General features: G+C 44.7%; 1 protein-coding gene across 2 annotated transcripts in view; it reads left to right on the forward strand.

The window, feature by feature from the left end:
• The window catches only part of TDRD3 (tudor domain containing 3), an 860519-nt gene that overhangs the window by 423791 nt on the left and 415895 nt on the right, over positions 1 to 20833 (forward strand). For both annotated transcript variants that reach the window (XM_078657412.1, XM_078657411.1), the window contains exon 4: positions 6501 to 6661. In XM_078657412.1, coding sequence (XP_078513538.1) covers positions 6588 to 6661 — 74 coding nt within the window. In that variant the 5' untranslated portion in view covers positions 6501 to 6587. The remainder of the gene's footprint in view (positions 1 to 6500; positions 6662 to 20833) is intronic.

Genomic DNA, 20833 nt, shown 5'->3' on the forward strand with positions numbered 1-20833 from the left:
AGATGGCATAGGCACACATCAGAGGGCTTTCCCTCATTTGCATGGGGGCGTGGCCATATGCAAATGAGGGATTCCCTTTGCATCTGTGCCGTATTATAGATGCGGGCACAGAGGCAAAGAAGCTGTTAGGAGGCGCACTATCAAAAAGCCCCCTGATGGCAGCTCTCTGAAGGGGGGAAATGGGGAATTTCTCTCCCCTGTTAAAAGTACAGGTGTATTGTCGCCGGCCCACTGTAACGTGGGGCAGCTGCTTCAAAGCCAATCTGTTTTTCACTTGAACGTGCTGCCCCCAGGACAGCACGAGTTTGTGGCTGTCCTGGATGCAGTGTATTAAATTAAACTTTCCCTACTTGCATCTGGTGCACCGGTTTTATGGTGCGCCATGGCACACAGAGGGAAAGTGGGCCCTATCTATGATACGGCCCCAGGCAGGAAAACAACGGCTGTCATGCAAGCTTCCCTCTCACCTAGAGCACGTACTGTACAGGCGCACACAGGGATAGTGTCACTAACTGAGTAGGTACACAAGCAAGCTTCTCAAGGACAATGGTGAAACTAAAAGGATTTACAGCACAAGCGTCGCTAACAAAGTTTAGTACTAGACATTGATGCTTGTCCTGAGGAAAAGCATCCACATTGGAAGTTCCTTTCATGCACGGCTTGTACAGAAAATGCAACTGCAGTTAAAGCTTCATAGAAACGCATGCACACACACACACACACACACTAGCTCTTTCTCTCTCTCAATGATGTGAATGTTTGTCATAAGGGCATGCTTCCAGTTCGGACAGTGTATAGCACGGTTGACATCAGTTACAAGCTTACGTCACACAGAGCAGGTAAAATATGCAGACCTGGCATCCCTCGGTTTGCTCACAGGTTTTGCACAGCATGGGCAGCAATGATAGTTTCTCTTGCACAAACAGACTAGGTACAGAAGGAAAAGTGCCACTCACACAGATATATACTATACAGGCACGTGCAATGTGCGCTTATTTCCTACACAGATCGAGAACAGTACAGGCATCCACAGTTGTAGCTTTCCTAACATAGAGATCAAGCATATAGGCACAGTACAAGCATCAGTAGTGCCAGTTTCACTCACACAGAATATATAGAGCGTTCGTATCACGAGGGAAAGTATCACATGAGAACGATTCCCTCATACACGTTATGTAGCACAAGCTTCTACTTCTCAATGTGCAGAGCACGGACAAGTGCAGCAGAAACTTCCTACTCATAGCAACTGATGTACTTGTGTTTGCAGTGTATGCTAACCTAAGCCAGGGGTGTAGCCATCATTGGTGCAGTGGGACCGTGGACTGCCGTAGCGCTTTCATCAATTTGGTTGCCGCTGCTGGAAACTTTAAAAAAAATAACTCTGCTGCTTTAATTCCATTTTTAAACTTAACTTTTAACCTTATTTCTACTCACTTTTCCATTGTTGCAGTCCTGAGGCAGTAGCTGCCCGCCTATGCTCCCCGGTCCGTCACGGCAAGTGCGATTGTACGGAGGGAGCGAAGGGCACGGTCAGCACGCACTCACTTCCGGTAGCGGGCTAGTTGTTGAAGCCCATCGACCATAAAACCCATGCTCATACGGACGCGCAGCGGACTCGCCGGCGGCGTGCCAAAGGCAAACCCGTCCGCGCCTGGCACGGGCTCAGGGCCAGAACCCCTGCCTGAAGCGGGCACATAGTTAATAGGAGGGTTTATAGTCGCACTGATCTATTGAAACTAAGGTCCAGGCTGGATTGCACCATTCTCAATCCAGTGGAAAAAACCAAACACTGCCCGAGCTGTTCGCTGTCTCTTAATTATTCGCTTTGCGGTACAGCTGCGGGGCAACACCAGCAGGCCAGAGCACACAAAAGTATACAGATAAAGCAGCTCTGTTGACTGTAAGGTCTCTAGTAAAACACCATACAAAAGTGGACAACCTGATCGACACCCATAATCTTGATCTGCTGTTTATAACTGAGACATGGGCGAATAAAACCTCAGACATAGATTTGGCACTAGCGGTCTCGGGGGGCTATTCTATTCTGTGGGAAACTGGGGAGGCTTAGCCATTATCAGCAGAGAGGGATTTCAGGTTCGGGGCCTGGAGGCGCTCTGTTCTCCAGAGTGTGAGTCCCTACCTTTTAAAATCAACATCACTAATAACTACACATTTGACGGCCTTTTTCTGTATAGGCCGCCCAAGGCTAGGAACCCCCTGTCACAATCCCTGGGCCCTGCTCTGGAATCCAGTCTCTCAGGGGCTGACTACACTATTTTGGGAGACTTCAATATTCACCTTGAAAAAGCCTCAGATAAAAACTCGATACTCAACTCAGAGACCATGGCTAGCTGTGGTTTGTCCCAATTGGTCCAACAAGGAACACATTCCGCTGGTCACACTTTAGATGGGATCTTCTCCTCCAACCCCCACATCAAAGTAGGCGACGTTATCCCGGTCCCCTGGTCGGACCACAAAGTCGTCAATTTTACCTTAACTATTGACCACGCTATCACCTCTAAGGCTCATCAGGGTAATCAATTTACCTTCCAAGAATGGGACAAAATTGATATTGTCAAACTTCACGCGCAGCTTGACGCGACTGTTTCAGGTTTAGTCCAAGACAGCAACCTTGCAACGGACCAAGTGAACAATTGGATCAAAGCGGCTGTGCTGTCAGTCGCACCTCTTAAAACAAAACACTGTAAGAGGAACAACATCTCCGAGCCTTGGTTCACAGAGAAACGCAGACTACAAAAACAGACATGTAGGCGGGCCGAAAGAAAATGGAGAGCTAACTGAGGACAAGGAGAAAGAAGTCTACTGTAAGACACTAGCCACCTACAAGAAACTTATAGCTGAAGAGAAATCGGCCTTCTTTGTAAAGAAAATTAAGGAGGCCAAAAACTCCAGTAAGGAACTCTTTGCTACGGTCAAAAAACTCACTAAGACAGCAGCCAAACAGACAGAAGGAAGTATAGGGCTTTGCAATAAACTAGGGCACTTCTTCACTGACAAAGTAAAGCTCATCTACAATTCCATCTCTACCCCCAACTGCGACACACAGACATTAGGAAATTATCAGCCCATTACAGGAAAACACTCAGAGCCAGTTAACTCAGATTTTCAGTTCTCAGCCCCGTCAGTGGAACAGGTTTTTCAACTCATACTGACTACCAAGTCAGGGGGTCCCATGGACCCTTGTCCTCCCAAGGTTCTACACATGTTCCCAGAATTGCTTAGTAAGCAACTACAGCTGCTTTTCACCAACATAATTCAGACCTCCTGTTTCCCTAAGGCTTGGAAAGCCGCTTCTGTTCTTCCACTCCTCAAAAAGTCTAACCTCGACTCGTCAATCCCAGCTAACTATAGACCGATTTCGAGAATCCCCTTCCCGGCAAAAATTTTAGAAAAACACTTGAACATCCAACTCTCAAGTTTTATCAAAAACTCCCAGGCACTAGACATATCACAATACGGGTTCCGGGAGGAACATGGGACAGAAACCGCTCTGATTATGGTGGCGGAGGAGATCAGGAGGATATTGGACGCCGATGGGAAGGCTGCCCTGATTCTGCTAGATCTGTCGGCAGCCTTCAACACCGTGAACCACGAGATACTCCTGTCTCGCCTAGAGGAAATAGGTCTGCACGCTTCAGCGACCGCTCTACTTGCTTCCTTTCTGGAAGAAAGATCCTTTACGGTTCAGCTCGGGGAATTCTCATCAAAATCATGTAATTTCCCCTGGGGAGTCCCTCAGGGCTCCTCACTAAGCCCAACCCTTTTTAATATATATACACTTCCCCGTTAACAAACATTATCAGGAGTTACGGTTTCCTACCAATATCCTATGCTGACGACACACAAATAGTGGTGGCTATATCCAACAACACTTCTGAGACAGCCGATAAATTTCGGGTTTGCATGACTCAGGTCATGCACTGGATGCAAGTTAACTGCCTCAAATTAAATGGTGATAAGTCGGAGGTCATGCTGCTGGGGGCTGAATCCAACATTTGGTCACTGAACTGGTGGCCTGACAGTCTAGGCAGCTGCCCGTCACAAGTGGACAGCGTAAGGAACTTGGGATTCATGTTTGATTCTAAACTCACGTTTAAGGCCCACATTAATAAACTTGCCTCATCCGTCTGGTTCACACTGAAATTGATCCGAAAACTGTTGCCATATTTTCCATCTGACACCTGTAAAACACTAACTATGCTGGCTATGTCCAAAATGGATTATGGGAACGCACTACATGCAGGGCTTCAAAAACAGTTACTGCTAAAACTCCAGCGTCTGCAGAGCGCTGCTGCCAGGTTGATATTGAACATTCCCAGGTTTGAGCCGGTGGCCTCCAGACTGAGATGTCTCCACTGGCTACCTGTAGTGAAAAGAATCCAATTTAAGTCAGCCTGCCTGGCATACAAAGCCTTGCATGGGTCAGGCCAGCACTTTCTGAAAACCATTCTGGTACAGTATGAACCACCTAGGACTCTAAGGTCCAGCAGTGATAATCTCCTCAGGACTCCCAGATTTAAACAACTAAGATGGGGGGGGGGGAGAGGCTTCTTACTGCACACAGCTAAAACTTGGAACAAACTGCCAGCAGAAATTAAAAACAGCCCATCACTATTATCTTTTCGAAAGAACCTAAAGACCTGGCTATTCTCTGCATAGTCCTGGCTCTTGTGCACACTCAATGCCTCCCTTATCCAGCAGTCTCAATCTTTTCTAGCGCCAAGCCGCCCCCGAGCATTTGTGCGCTCTACAAATCCGATAATCAAATCAAAATCAAATCAAATCAAATATACCAGATTATTGCTGTACTTCTCAGTTCCAACAGCAAATGTATTCCTGGTACTGGGGCCCATAACACTGGCTACACCACAGCCCTAAGCTAGCACACACACCTTGCACAGCAACTACTGCATTGGACGGCTTCATTAACAGACTGGACATATTACTGCAGCAGTAGGACAAGCTTCGCTCACACATCAGAACCACAGTGCATGAATGTGTGGAGCAGGCCTCACAGTTTACGTGGCCTAACATGTCCTCAGACGCCATGTCACAGAACCGTGAGATATTCGCAAATATGAAAGGTGGTGGCAGGCAGCATCAGCAAGAATGTTGGATCCAACTTACAGTTAATATTGTTTCAGTTTTCTCTTACTTTTTGAAGACCTTTGATCATAATATTAACTCTATGCCATCAATGAACGCAACACCTGCAGATCGCGTGCTGTGTTCATCCTGTGCGTTGCGGATCCCCATAGTTATTCAGTTGCTTTGGTGGTTCTAACCCAAGGTGACACAGTAAGATTTTTAAGTTTGTTTATAGGACCTATTTCACTCATCCTCATGTGAGTATGCCTAGTAAATGTATTCTGTATATGCTACATGTCGCCCAATTAAGGCAATATCACTGGACCGTCCAATCCAGACCCATTTAGTCTTGATGTTGCCCTTTCCATCTTTCATCTCATGCTGTGCTTTTTGCAGCTTGTTTTTTCTCCGCATTTAGCAGCGAAAGGTTTGGTGTTGGCTTCTATAATCAACATGGCATTAAACAGCAGCCTTTATCCCATCCTTCGCCCCCCATTACAGCAACGAGCGCATTGACCTAAAATAGCCAATCCCTGTTGGTTTTGGCTCAGCTCGTATATTTTTCCTCACCCTCCATTATCTGTGTTTCTCTCTTTTCCTTCAAGAACTTCGTTTTGGTTATACAGTGTGGGTGGTACACCGGCTTACAGGAAGCTTGTTCTTCCTGCCACACTCTTCTTTCCTCACATCCATTTGTGTCCCGCCCAATCCCAGCATACCTTTAGTTCAGTTCGATTTGTTTTCCATTACGCCTTTTCTCTGCTTTGATAGGGGATTAGAAGAGCAGAGCTTTTCAATGCAAGCGAATGACAATAGTTGAAGATAAAATAATGAACGAACACATTTGGGCATTATAGAAAATAATTAAGTACTACGTAATTGCAAACATACAATTAAGACCTGTGTTAATGAAAGGTTTCACCAGAGGATAAGCAATACAGCTGGCTCATCAAAGGCATGCTTTGAACTCCCTTCCTCCATCCCCAAGGTAATTTCTATCGAATTATGATTTTCTTCCATCCCAAATTAACCACTTTTATAAAATTGCAGTTACATTCCAAGTCTCGGCGAAGGTTGCTCTTGTGTGCGTGTAGCTGTGGTGGGTGGTCTGTGAAAAAATAATTGGTTTTCCTATACACCAAAGTGCAGATAAATGTGTTTAAAATTGAAGAAATGTTCTGTTTTATTTATTTACTTTTTTTTTTATATATCCAGGTAGTTTCTTTTGCCATTTCTTGAGCACGCAGGAAATACAGAATAAACCACTCGTTGCCATGAGACCTTCCTGTGCACTATCTTTAATTGATGTACAGGGGTGTTCGGAAGACAGTCTCCCCCCTGAGCCTAATTTGCCATTTCCATTAGTAATTTGTATCCACTTTTCTCCGCAGCTTGAAGGTCCGTGCGTTCTGCAAATTCAAAAAATCCGCAATGTTTCCGCTCCAAAGGATAACGAGGAATCGCAGGCCGCTCCCAGGATGTTGCGGCTGCAGATGACAGACGGCCACACGACCTGCACAGCAGTGGAATTTAACTACCTGTCCAAACTAAGGTCTGTGCCTTCCGTTTGCTCGTCTTTTCCTTAGGAACCTGTTTTCTCATAAACTGTCTGACGGCGATTAGGTTACCTCTGCCAGATACATGTGTTGGTAGCCAGGGCACAAGTCGTAAAAAAAGAAGTGGGGGGGGGGGACGCAGTCACCGGAAGTGACGTCACGAAAGGTGCCGAGCTCCTCGTCCCAGAGAGGCCAAAGAGTGAAGTCCAGCTGTTTGGCAGGGGGGACGGCGTCCCCCGGGTAAAATAAGTGGGGGGACGCCGTCCACCCGCGTGGTTCCCCGACTCGAGCCTTGTTGGTAGCTCATTAATGGCTAAGCCGGAGTATTAAGCTGTGGGGAATATGCTGGGTTCCAATTACCTACTCACTGCATGACTTACTAGAAGATGTGGGCGAGATGTCTCCTCACCCCTCAAGAGTGTGTTACCTGTGAAGGTGAGAGAGAAAGCAGCAGGATACCCTTCTGGTCGGGTGGAAATACATAGCAATCCAAAGATGAGAAATACACCTTTGGGGGACGTGGAATGCCTGGAAGATACAGCAACCCAGGAGTTAAAACAAAAAAAAGAACCGAGGTTGTAGCTGACTACTCCAAGCCACACCAAAAGGTACACACTCTGCTTTCAACCTTTTTGGTGTGTTTCACCTGCAATTCTAAAATCTCGAGCTTCTACCTGATACAACGAGGGAACTTATCAATTGTTGGGTGAGATGTCTTTGAAAAAACTAAACTTGTATTACAAGAAATGTAGTAGTACTATTAATGTTGAGATCAGTCAGAGTAATACTTACCAGATATGGCAACACACATGTACTGCAACTGCCCTGAAATTACATAGCTGGGCTGTATCTCAGGCGATTGAGATGAAACCCATTCTCACGCTAGCGTGACTTCATTTACAACAATAATGACCATATTTGTTGGGCTAGTCTGGTAATCATGTGGGTGCCACTTTTTATTGGTAGCTTTCCGGGCTTCCTGAAAAGCACAACATCTTAGAACCAACCCTTCTCCCCTCCCACCTTTGCCTTGTCTTTTTTGCAGGATGTTTCTCAGACTGATTTGATGGGATGGAATCTTGGGATCCAAGGAGCCTTTGCCCAAGTTTCCTTTCTTGCTCTGCAATGGTGGCCCCGCTATATCTTCTCATTTGTAGTGTATGCCATATTTATCATCCCTGCAGCTGCCACAGTGACCGTGGTAACTTTTTGTTATGGGAAACAATAATATATTCTACCCACCTTTCAGCTGTGTTAGTTACATAACTTTGATACAGGGGTCCTGTTCCTTAGCCTTTTCCCTGTTTCTTGCACTTTTCTATGGTTGAACAATAGCGCTAAACTTTCTGCCAGCATAGCACAAGTGAAGTAGTATTTAGTGTTAAAGGTTCTCCTATTCCAAATTCCAACAGTTCTTGTTTTTCCTTCCTTTCATGCAATTTATCCTGCTGCAGTCATACTTTTGCCACATGCTTCTACGGTTACGGTTAAAATGATTAAACAATTCACAGCTCTTGTATCACTCACAAGGGCGTGCGGTGTGTGTTGGAACTTGGAGATGGAATTTTGAAGCAACGGAAGTGCTATTTTGAAAGATAGGAGAGATGAATGCGGACATTACAGCGCAGTGTTGATCGGAGGACAGAAGACCCCAAACTTGAAGCAGCATTGGCAGTGTCAAAGTTGCATAGCGCTTCCGTATTAGTGGAGAAGACAGTTCTGGTGTAGAGTAAATTAGAGTAGCAGAAATGGGTGGCTTTGGATGTTTATACCATGGATAGCTTTGAAGGTCATGGTGAAGAAGTTATCATGTATCCTTGTAGGATAAAAGGATGTCCAGAGTGGTATGGAGATGAGGAGGATGGGGTCTGGACCGAGCATTGTAGGCACAGCAGTGTGGGTAACAGTCGTGAGAACTTTATCCTGGTGAGCACGCGGTAATGGAGCAAGCAGTTGAGAATTCTTTTTCTTCTGTTTATTTTATGCATGAGCATGGTGGTAATCGGCATATTAATTGCATGAAATTAATAATAAATAGTGGTTCTGCAAACAGCGAAGAGGTAGAAGCTGGCAGGGATGTGACTATTGAAGTGAATTCCCCGTTCCGGAGATTGTATAATGGGATTATAATGGCTGGAGAGGAGAGAGAGAGAGAAAGCATGTAGGAGCAGTGACCAATGGGAAGCATATAATATCAGGGTTGGCTAAGATGAGCATACGACTGTCCCGAACAATCCAGTGTCAGATTATAGCAAGACAGGTGGTTGTGTTCATTAGATTATAGGGGCTGAAAGAGGGGCAGTGGAAATAAGGAAATTAGAGTGATGTGTAAAAGGATGAAACACATGTTGGTATAATGATCCCAAATCAATGGTGTCTAGTGAGAAAAAGAGGGGTGTTATACCTAAGCTTTGGAAAACTCCCATTCAATATATATTACTGCCAAAATCGGGAGGGAGAGAGCAACTAAAGATTAGCACAATACTTCTCCTTAGCACGAATGCCAGCCGAAGGGCTGTGCTAATCTGGAATATTATAGAAATATCTCACACCCAGTGCCTGTATAGAGAACTAAGGGCCTCGTCCACTAGAAGCTATACACTGTGGCCAATCACAAATCACAATTTCTTATTTGCAATGTACTAAAATGGATTTGGTTAAAGTGGTTGTGATTTGTGCACCAACTTCTACCAAATACATTGGTATTTTGTGAAAGACCTGTATACTAATAGGTTGCTTTACAGAGTCATAGTGGATCGCAATGTGTCCTTCCTCATCACTATTCATGAGATACATCACAAGTTGTGACCCACTACGATTGGCCACACTTACCGGGATGTTGGCCTGCTGGGTTCAATGGACCATGTCGGTGATTGCTTTTTAATAAAGGTGCCTGGTTTATCTGTTTTTTTTTATGCAGCCCATTTTCAGTAAAGAAAAAGGTGATGCGTTACAAAAAAATAAAATAAAGGTTGCACAAACCATTTTAGGTGTAGGTAGTAGTCCCAGGGACTACTACCTACTTCTAAAAGACTTTTTGTCAGTATTCACAAATTCCGTTTGTGAATGGCTTACCTCCCTCTTCGAGTTAGTGGTAAAATGTTAATGTTTTGCAACCGTATTTCACTGGCAAAACATAGATACACACCGTAAGGAATCGGTATTAGGAAGCAACACCCTTTCCAAATAGCGCTTCCTAATGGATTCCTAAACTCATTAAATGATTTGGAAAAAGTTTGCTAAATCGTTAAATGGGTTGAGTTAATACAAAAATATATATATCGGTTGCAAACCCTCACTCACATTTACCAAATCAGAGAATTTGCGAACCCTAAATCCCTGTTATACAGGAGGCTCAAAGTTTTTATTAAAAGAATTCAGACCCCTCACTCACACTAGGTGACATACTTCTTCATAATGATCGCCCCTAGTCAGCATTCAGGTTGCAGGAACTGATGCTGAGCTTGAGCGTTTGATGGATTTTGAAGCACATCCTGTGTAGGTTTTTGTTTAAAACTGTATGCCCATAAACACGTGCATCAATACAAAGTAAAAAAACGTGAACTCTAGATGAATTGTAGAGAACGGGTTACAGTGGTAGGGGGGATGGTTAATGAAATGGAAGAGGGCAAGAAAGTGAGAAAAAAAATATAAGGACAAAAGTTTGTTGTGCATTTTTATATATACTCTGTATGGTGAAGAGCATGCTTTAAGATCAGACACACACACACTACACGCTTCCGTACAATGAAAGTGGAACCAAGATTCAATCGAGGTGAAATACAATCAAGACATAATGCCGCTTTTAAGTGCCTTATAACTAACTGTTAAACCAAAACATCGGGAAAAAGTTGATGTTAGGATTCTAACTGGAAAAGTTAATTTTGATAATGCTAGATGTGGGGGAGCAGGGCAGTGAGCGCAAGTGTTGGAGAAAGAGTAAAGGGTACTGGTATGGGTGAGGAAACGTGTAGAGGACAGGTTGCAGAATGTAACTACTTGCTGAAAGAAATGTAAAGAATGTGCACACAGGGTTATGTTATGTTAACGTTTATTTATAGAGCGCGCTTCTACTCCCAGGAGTGTCCCGGCGCTGAAACATCCAGATGTCACGTCACATAAAACACAACCGATCATTGCTAAAGACTCACAGCTGAAAGACCCATGTCTTAAGACTTTTCCTAAAGGAAAGGAGATCCGGACTCTGTCTAATCACAAACGGAAGGTTATTCCACAGCTGAGAGCAGTTGCATGAAAAGATCTGCCCCCTATCCGGGCACATAACACTCTAGGAGTGATGATCAAAAGTTGGGAGGAAGATCTCAAAGTGCCCTGAGGAAGGTAAGGCTGGAATCTATCTCTAAGATACGGGGGTCCAATCTTATGGAAAGACTTAAAAACCAGGACCAAGGCTTTAAACAGAATTCTTTTCCGTACTGGAAGCCAGTGAAGAGAGGACAAAAGCTGGGTCGTATGGGTTCTAGAACCTGTCAAGAAAATGGCTCTGGCTGCCGAGTTCTGAATCACTTGAAGTCGGCTCAGAAGATATTCAGGAAGACCAAGATACAGGGAATTAACATAGTCCAATCTGGGCATTATCAATGCCTGTACCACTGTCTTCCTGGAGGGGATCGAAAGCAATGGCAGGAAATTTCGCAGCATTTTCAGCAACTCGAAACAAACCCCGACTACCGAGTGTACTTGGGTCTTCAGAGAGAGAGTGGAATCCAGGTTAACTCCCAAATTTTTCACTGAGGAAGCGGCCGTCGCAGGGGGCTACATATCCCGGGGCCACCATTCATGCCAAATATCCGGAGGTTGAGGCCCGAAGAAAATAATCTCAGACTTCTCGGAATTGCATTTTAAATGGTTATGGCTTAACCAGGAAAAAACTTTGGAGAGGCAGGTGTTGATCAAGTTGCCATTAAACTCAATTCCCTTCTCGCAGGTGAACTACAGCTGAGTGTCATCAGCATATGACGCTATTTTGGCACCAAATTTCTCAGCGAGAGGTGCCAAGGGGGCCATGTACAAATTAAATTGTGTAGGGCTCAAAATAGAGCCCTGAGGCACCCCCACATTCAAGAGGGGAATTTCCGCCATAAAAGGGGGTGACTAGATGGTTTGAGAGCGGTGGGCAAGAAAAGATGAAAAACAACTCAACACTGTGCCTCCGATACCGCTATCCCTGATTCTTTCCAGTTATCTCGGATGAGGCACAGTGTCAAAAGCTGCGGACAGATCCAACAGCACCAAAACAGCTCTCCCTCCTCTATCCAATGTAGATTTAACAGTTTCTGCAACTTCCAGTAAGGCCGTTTCAGTACTGAAATTGGTTCTAAAGCCAGACTGGCTCGGGTGTAGCAAATCATTGGTCTCCACATAGTTTGTTAAGACTTTATTAACAAATTTTTCCAGAACCTTCGAGAAGAAAGGTAAAAGCGAAATGGTTCTGTAGTTACATACAGCCTCAGGGTCTGCCGAAGGTTTCTTCAGTAGCGGAAGGATCTTAGCATGTTTCCACCCTTAAGGCATTAACCCTTCCCGTAGAGAGGTGTTCAAGATCGAATTCACCCAGGGGTTGATCACATCTGCTATTAAGGACAACACTTTGGCCGGGCAGGGATCTGCGGGCGAGCCAGATTTCAAAGTTTTCATAAACACCAGAGACCGCTCCAAAGTAATCTCTGGGAACTCCCTAAGAGAAGCCCTAGAGCTGGTACAGGTGGCTGGGAGAAAGCCCTCAGTATCCTCTTGCTCTGGTGATTGGGCTACAAAAGAATCCTGGATTGATTTAATTTTTTCATTAAAAAAAGAGGGCCATGCGTTCCGTCCAGTCACTAGTGGGAACAAACGGTTGGCTTATGGAAGCAGGGGAGGTAAAACTCTTTACCACATTAAAGAGGGTTTTACTCTTATTAGCAGCCATATCAATTTTTGTAGACAAAAAGTTTTTTCCCTCACGTATACTCTTATGATAATTCTTCAGTGCCTGTTTATAGATCAATTTATCTGGGGCATTATAATTCCTCCGCCACTCTTTCAAGAAGTTTACAAGCTCTTTTACTCTCCCTTAAGGCCTCAGAAAACCAGGGGGCTGGGGTTCGAGTGGGTTTATCAGGCCTCGTACAGACAGGGGCTAATTCAGTGGCTTGCTGCTGCAGCCAATCCTCAAAAGTCTTCACGTCCTGTACCAGGACGCCCCTTAAGGGAATTGGCCTCTGCAGCATTGCACACTGAATGGCCTCAGATGTAATCAGGTGAAATGGTCTCGAGCAATGATTCACCTTGGTAGTCTCCAGGGGTTGGGATCTGGCAGTATCTCTGCAGATTTTAAAATTAATCAGATGGTGGTCGGACCCGGTTAAGGCCAAGGGGGCAGCCATATCAATCTGTTTAGAAGAGAAAACCTGATCCAGTACGTGGCCTTTCTCATGCGTAGGTCCACAAACAAACGGAGTTAAATTAAGGATATCCAGGGATTCAAACAGTCTAAGAGAGTCGGGCTCCAAAGATTTATCCATATGGATATTAAAATCTCCCAGAACCATACAATGGCTATATTTGGCTGCAATGGGAGAGATGGAATGGCTAATAGAGTCCAGGAAGTTTTTAGTCGTGCCATGGGGCGATAGATTACTACTCCTGCCAAGGATTGCTGAGCTGAGAGAGTTAAAATAAAACCCAGACTTTCCGCCCCTCTATCTCCACATTCGTCAGCGGAGTACAGATAAAGGAACTCCTGTATATAATAGCTATTCCACCACATCTCCCCGCCGGGCGACCCTTCCTCAGAATCTGGTAGCCTTGTGGAATAGCATTGGCAATAGTAGGATTAGAAGCCTCAGTTAGCCAGGTTTCTGTGAGAAACAACAGGTCTGGGGATGAGTCAGTAAGAAGGTCAAAGATTTCAAATTCATGTTTTTTCAGGGAGCGGACATTCAATAGAGCAACACTCAAGTATTTATTTAGGATCTCATGATCCCTGTCCGGGGTGGTCATAACCCTTTTCACGTTATGCTCTCTCAGAGGGGGCCAGGCTGACCAGGTGCAATCTTTACACCTCTCAAAGCCATTGTTCCCCCTGGCTAAGTGTATGGGGTCTACATGCCCCACCCTTATCAAGCGCTAACAAAGTATCTCTATCATAGGTAATTACCTTGAGCGGCACCTGGACAAAACTGGCAGCATGGCCTGCCCCGGACCCTTTTTAAAAGGGCCAGCATCCAGCCACTAGACCGTGCTGAAGTGGAAAAATGTCGGCTAGCGGTCCTGGAGCTGCAAAAGAGCCGGTTCTAGTCCCCCTCCCACCACAATCAGTCCACAATTCCCACACAGCAAATGTAAAAGTTAGGCAGACTAAAAGAAACAGATTTAAAATACAGGACCCTGAATGAGCAGCAATTAATTAGGATCGGTGGCGGCAAGATGTTGATCAGTGCTCTACGTTACTACGTGCTCTGTCTTGTTATTGTAAGTCCTCATTTGTCGCAAACATTTTTATTTCATGAAGCAATTGTTTACAAGTTGCTTCAGAACTGAAGTTATGAGAAGAGTGTAAAATGGTGAGTGAATGGAGAGGTGTGGTGCAGCGGCCAGAGCAGATGACTTCGGAGCACAGGGTTCAGGGTTCGATCCCCGGCTCTGGTGGCAGCTCAGCTCAGCACCATCTGACTCTGGGCAATAGCTCACCTAATTTCCACAACAGCGCCTTGAGACCCGTAAGGGTGAGTAGTTTGCGCTTTAACAAGTACGGATTTACATTTTACAGAACGATGGTGCTTTGCTACACTAGAGCGACTGAGGCCATTCCTGTGATCTCAGCCCGCACTGTCCTGCTTTGCAGAACTTGGTTTCACTGAGCTAAACACAGCCCTCCTCAGACTGCTGTGCTGGGTTACATGCTACTCTCTGATCAGGAGGATGCTTGCCTTCATTGTGTGTATAAAAAACAATTCCCAACAGGTATCAATTCAAGGCAGTTCAATGATGTATGCAGTCAGCGTTACATAAGCAAGAAACAAGGAGACTCGTGCGGTTTAAGAGCTTGTAATTCACCAATTCATAAGGGGTGTTCCACATGGAAATACAGTTAAGCAGCACTGTACAGAGGGAATCATGTGACAACCCGAAGGCACTTGGTGAATAGTGATATTTACAATTTGGTGAGAGGTGATGATGCAAGTGCTGAACTTGAACAGCGTGAACGGCGCAAAGTGACAAAGATATATACAGTGTAGGCTCAGCAGGAATTAGTTTTAGTCACTTTAGTCATAATTTCAACATTTTTCAGGAGTCAAACGTTAGATGCGCCATAGAGTTGCGCTGTAATGTCGACGGCGTTTCGATCCCCGTGAGTCGGGATCGTCTTCAGGACAGGGTTGTCGGTTAGAGGTGGTGCTTGTTTGCACAATGGCGGGCTGCTGGGTGGTCACGGTTGGTGGCCGGAATTGCAGCGAGTCCCGTCTAGGTTAAAAGGCAGCCGATGGCCGTGGTGTTCCTGGGTCCAAGGGCGGGGACAATTGAATGGATGATCTGGAATGAAGCTTGATCAGGCGGGGGCAGTTTAGGACAGACAACGCCTGAGTGAATCTAGGCGGCTGAGTGCAACGATGGCTCAGGGCGGTCGGGTGGCTCGCGATGAATTGGAGCATCTCCGGGAAATACAGAGCCAGGCTCTTCTACACCAGAGCTTGTAATGGGATATGTCATGCCTGCAATCCTTGTAGAAATTAGCTACCTCCGTTTTCATTTCCATATAAATTGGCATACGTACTTTTTATGTGTATTGCAGTGCAGAAGTAGAACAGTTTTATTGATTTACAATGTTTGTGTCATGTTAACTTTCATATTCATAGACAAAAATGCTTTTCTGCTGTTGCATTGCCTTTTCTGAGCAGAACTTGCACTTTTGACTCATGGTATATTTGCTTTGGGGTCATTGCTGCTGATTGTTTTTTAGGTGAACTTAAGTGACTTGTGAGGGTGGAGTAGCTTAGAATAAACGTCTCTCTTGCCAGTAAAAGAAATAGTGGCTGACAGCAGACATCAAGTTTTAACTGAGGCAGGATAATATGAAACTACGAACTTTGGGTTAAAATTATACCCAGGGGTAGGAATATGTCTTGGGCGTATTTATAGTACACCACATCCTGGCTAGCAGGGCTTCTAAAATGTCACTGAATAATAAGGGTGTAAACTGATCAATAATGTGGACCTGATTCACAAGCTGCACTTTGCAGTGCAATTTGTAGTACGACAAAATGTACTACAAAACGCAATCCCCAAACTACGAGCACAGTTTTATATCTCTGCACTCTCTATAGTGATACATACAGAGTTCTCAGCCCCAATTGTATAGAGAGTGAAGAGACCTATAACTCGGCATGTAGATTCTCAATAGCTGAAAGTAGTTAACTTAAACAATAGTGTACGTTTACTTTTGTGAAACAGGCCTCGCGAGTGTAAAGGCGAATCACTTTGGAACCATGCTGGTAATTAAGTATAGTTTTTCTCTTCTTAACTTCACATCTATGTTCCTTGAAGATTTACATATCTTCAAAGTACTTAGATGTGATTTAAGAATAGTAAATGTTGAAGATATATCCATCTTCAGGGTACATAGAGCTTTCCTCAAACTGCCATACTACCACTGAAAACTGTCCTGTGTGGTTCGGACCGACTTGTATCATCAACCAGTATATTCGATCATGTTTCACCAATCCTCATCATGCTCATTGTCTACCTATTGAGGTGAGTATGAATTTCAGTCTTTGCTGCCTGGCCTGCAAAGCTGTTCACTCAACTCTTTTTCCTGCCTCTCCAGCTTACACAAATTGTTGGGAGGCACTTGTGTTCTGAGAAGCTAAAATAACTATCTTCTAGTGCCACTGTGTATCAAAATCAGTTTGGATCAGTGTAGAGCCTCCTCAGGAGCTTTTTCTGTTTTGTGTAACTCTCACCCTATGCAACTGAGAACCAAAAATACTCTCCTGCCATTCCTCGAAAAATGAAAAGTGTATCTGTTTAAACTATGCCTGACTCTTTAAGCATAATTTGATCTATCAGTCTGTTGGATTGCTTGACTCCACTACTCTTTGCCCTGCACCTTCATTTCCTGTTAACTTTTCTTTTTCCCCCTTCAATCCTCCCCGCATATGCCTTCTCTTCTCCCGTCTTTCTCTCCCTATCCATCCTTTTTCCACTTTCCTTTTTGTCCTTTGACTCCTTCTCTCCTCTCCCTTCGTGCTCCATTCTTCTCTAAGTTCTGTTGCAAATAGGGCTTTGCCCTTTCTTTTTTACCCTTGACCCCTCTCTGCCTCTACCCATCTCCTTGCTCCATCCGTTTTCTTTCCCTTTCCTTTTCAATCAATCAATCAATCAGGGAATTGTAAGCGCGACTCGCCCGTGAGGGTCTCAAGGCGCTCCAGAGTGAGCAGTTCAGTTCAGTCGAAGAGCCAGATATTGAGAGCCTTCCTGAAGGTGTTCAGGGAGGGGGCGCATCTGATGTCGATGGGGAGCTCGTTCCGGGACTTGGCTGCGATGTCTGTTTTGGCTCTGCAGATGCGAGGGGTTTCGGCGAAGACGAGGTTGGCAGATCCGAAGTTTCTTTTGGGTAAGTGGAGGGTGATTCTATTGTTGAGTTAGTGGGGTCTGTTGTTGGGTAGGCATTTGTAGGCGTGAGTATCTTGAAAGTGACTCTTTTCTCGACGGGGAGCCAGTGGAGGTTCCGTAGGTGTTTGGCTGATGTGCTTGTGTCAAGAGATTCTGAGGACGAGTCTGGCGGCTGTGTTCTGTATAGTCTGGAGTTTTCTGAGCAAAGATGTGCTTATGCTTGTTCATCTATGAATACTTCCTTCCTCTCCATTCTTCATGTTCCATCCATCTCCTCGCTTCATCTCGATCTGGTCTTCTGCACTGCCCCGATTGAAAAGCCTGCCTTCTTTACCCCTGTTTCTGCATTACCTCCTTAACCTATTTCCCTACCCACTTACTTGCCCACCTCTTCCACCCCTTCTTTCACTCTCCTAATCCTTTGTTAGTCTCTTCCTCCCTCCTCATTTTGTCATTCTAGTCCCTTTTCCCTCACCCGCTTCTCCTCCTAACCTCTCCCCCTTCTATTTCCTTGTCCTCCTCCTTTCCCCCTCTGATGTACTCAGTGTCACTTCTGTGGCTTGTTTCAGTTTTGACATTTGGGCCCATGTTATCTGCATGACCACTGTCACTGTTATTTTACATAAAGTTTTCTCATACCTCTCACAGCTATATTAAACTGTTAAAAAAGCGGATCATACATAGATTTGGAGTTAAGAGTAGTAGATCCTGAAGATGTAAGTTCCTTTAGGTACATAGATTTTAGAAAGAAAATCTAAGTTTGGAAGTCCATACTCTTAAAGCATCTAGCATGTATTGTGTACCACTAATATAGTTGAGAGGAAAATTGGCAAAGAAAGCTTCTTTATAAAGGAAAGTTTCCAAATAAAACCAATGAACTGAATAACATCGAAAGATACTAAAGAAAGGCGCAATGCCAAGGCATATGCAATAGGGGGGAGTTGAATTCCAAATTGCTTATAGATGGTGTCTGTTCTCAGAATGTTGTTTTTATATATTATAGCAGAAGCATACAATATGGAACAAGTTTACACATTACAAATCTAACAGACAAACCATTTACTGGAGTAATGCTTAACTACATTTATTAGATCCTTACTCCTGGAGGCTAGCTCCGCAAAATGATAATTCAGTTCAGTTTATGACCTGACCCCAACTATGGTGTTAGTAACATGTTCAGTAGAAAGCGATTCCATTGTCCAAGTAAAAGCTGGTTGGAAACAGCTAGAGGACATCATCTTAGTATTAAACATATGTATCTTGAAGGTATCATTAAGCTAATTGTAATCTTACAGCCGCGGAAGTTGTGGTCTGTGGCATTGAAACAATGATCAACTCATCAGCGTATGCTACATTATTGATCCTTGAATGGCCCTTTTTAAAAAGGATCTTCTCATTAGTCCAAGAATGCTGTCAAATCCACAATGTATAGAGAGAATAACAGCAGTGCCAAATTGCACCCCTGGTTCAGACCATCATTGGTGGTAAGAATTCTAGGGGAAAGACCCTTGCCTGTACCCAAGTGTCTAAATATAATTTTACCACAAAGGCAATGAGGTTTCGTCATTTACACAAGATTATAAGTTCCAAACTATTATTGGGGTTTCCCCTAGTTGGCGCAGCCAACAGATTTAAGACCATGATGTTATCCAGAGCAGAGCAATTGTTGTGGGAGAATTAGAACACCGTTTTATTGAGCACACATTTGGCAAAATAGGGGTGCTCTCGGTGTCCCGCAGTGCTATTAGACAAGAGTTGTTTTGTAGTGACCACGGGTCACCGTTTATAAAATGCCCGCAGAATGGAGTCCGTGATTTCATTACCCTTCTAAGGTGCTCATGTACCGCATAACCAAACGAGTTAGATACGTTCCCTGCGGGACAGGGCCACGTTGAGGTTGACATTTATGTCCACATAGTAAACTTTGAGACTACATAACGCATAGGTTGTGACAGAAATAACGAGAAAGCATTCGGCGTTAGTGTTAGTGTCTATCTTCTGACGGCCGTTTCACTGGGCGGCGAATAATGGTTTTGCTCTGTAACTAATGAAGGCCTTAGGGGCCGCGTTACCAGCTTGTTAGCCAGATAACTGTTTTTTGCAGTGCGCTTTTAAAAACTACATGAGGATACGTGGACAAGCTACGGGACATTCACGCGTGTCATGGAGAGGCGCCTTGCTTTTTTCTCGTAGAGAAAGGTTCTATTCCGAAGAGGAGCTGGCTGTAGTGTCGGATGGCCTACGACCGACGCCCGACCAGGTGTCTAAATGCCAGAGTGAGCAGAAATGGAAACAAGAGAATGCCCGATAGCCGTGTGTCCAGCTGAGAAATGACTGCAAAGCTTAGGCAAAAAGTTCCACTTGTGTTTTTTTTACGTTTCTGACATTGTGGTTTATTAAAATGGCGTTTACAGTGATCGGTTTTATTGTTTGATTTGGAAATGAAACTAGCAATTGTTCTTGTACGGCTTTACGCACCGCTTAAGTACCATTCCTTTCAATGCTGTTTATCAAATCCGAAGTCTCCCTGCGCCTAAGGCGGCAGAGAATAATGCCATGTTTTATGATTGCCAGCGAGCCGCAGGTGGAATAATAGTTCTGCTGCTCACTCAATTTTACGAAAGAAACTGCACACGATTGGACATCAGACCGCATTTAGAACAGCATAACGGATCTGGTTTAAGTATTCAGTCGCCAGCCACTTTGCCTTTTAATGCTGTGCTTTAGAAAATGAACCCATTTCTGAAAGGGCTGTCAGGTGCATGGCTTTTGTTTTCAGTGCATGTTGCTACCGTTCATATTAGTTTATCGGAGTTCAGACTGTGTAGATCTTCTGCTGGATGGAAAGCTCACCCTCTGTTTGCCTTGCTTGCTTGTTAACGCTGGCCCTTATAGCGTAATCTTAGTCAGGTCGTTAAAGTTTTTTCCCTATTGGTTGTATGGACCTTCGTTAGCTGATGTGAAGCATTGAAAGGGAGGAGACATCAACAATACATTTCTAACTTGCGAATCCCATATGACTCCACAATAAGAAGCAGGATTCACGGAGTATGTTTTTTTGTTTTGATAAACAACTTTGTTTTTTTGAAACACCACAAAGTGGCCAACAAGATTAACGCCTTGACCGCCGGGAAGAATCCGCCGCGGTGCGGGGTGTTCCATTGAGGGGGGTGCCGCGTCGGCCAATGGACGTGCGCAGCACTACGGAGGTAGTGCTCGCAACTCCCGTTGGCCGACGGGCGCATGGAAAGGGTTAAGGCACAGGGTAATTTTCGGGTTACACGTACATAGACAAACAGCCAAGCTAGTCGAGATCAATTCAGTCAACAATGCGAGTGATACAGATTACAAGTGCAGCCATTTACCCCATACCTGTCCATGTTTTTGAGGACAGCCTCTGGCCTCGAACACCACCCTATCCTGTTTAGCGCACCAATCAACTCCGCGTCACCACTTTGCAATGGTAGGAGAGATGGGGCCCACCCATTTCGCGGCTATGTCACACTTGGCAGCTAAGAGGGCCGTATTCATGAAGGCCTTCTCAATATCCCCAG

This window comes from Lissotriton helveticus, chromosome 8 (assembly GCF_964261635.1).
Source record: "Lissotriton helveticus chromosome 8, aLisHel1.1, whole genome shotgun sequence".
NCBI classification, from domain to species: Eukaryota; Metazoa; Chordata; class Amphibia; order Caudata; family Salamandridae; genus Lissotriton; species Lissotriton helveticus.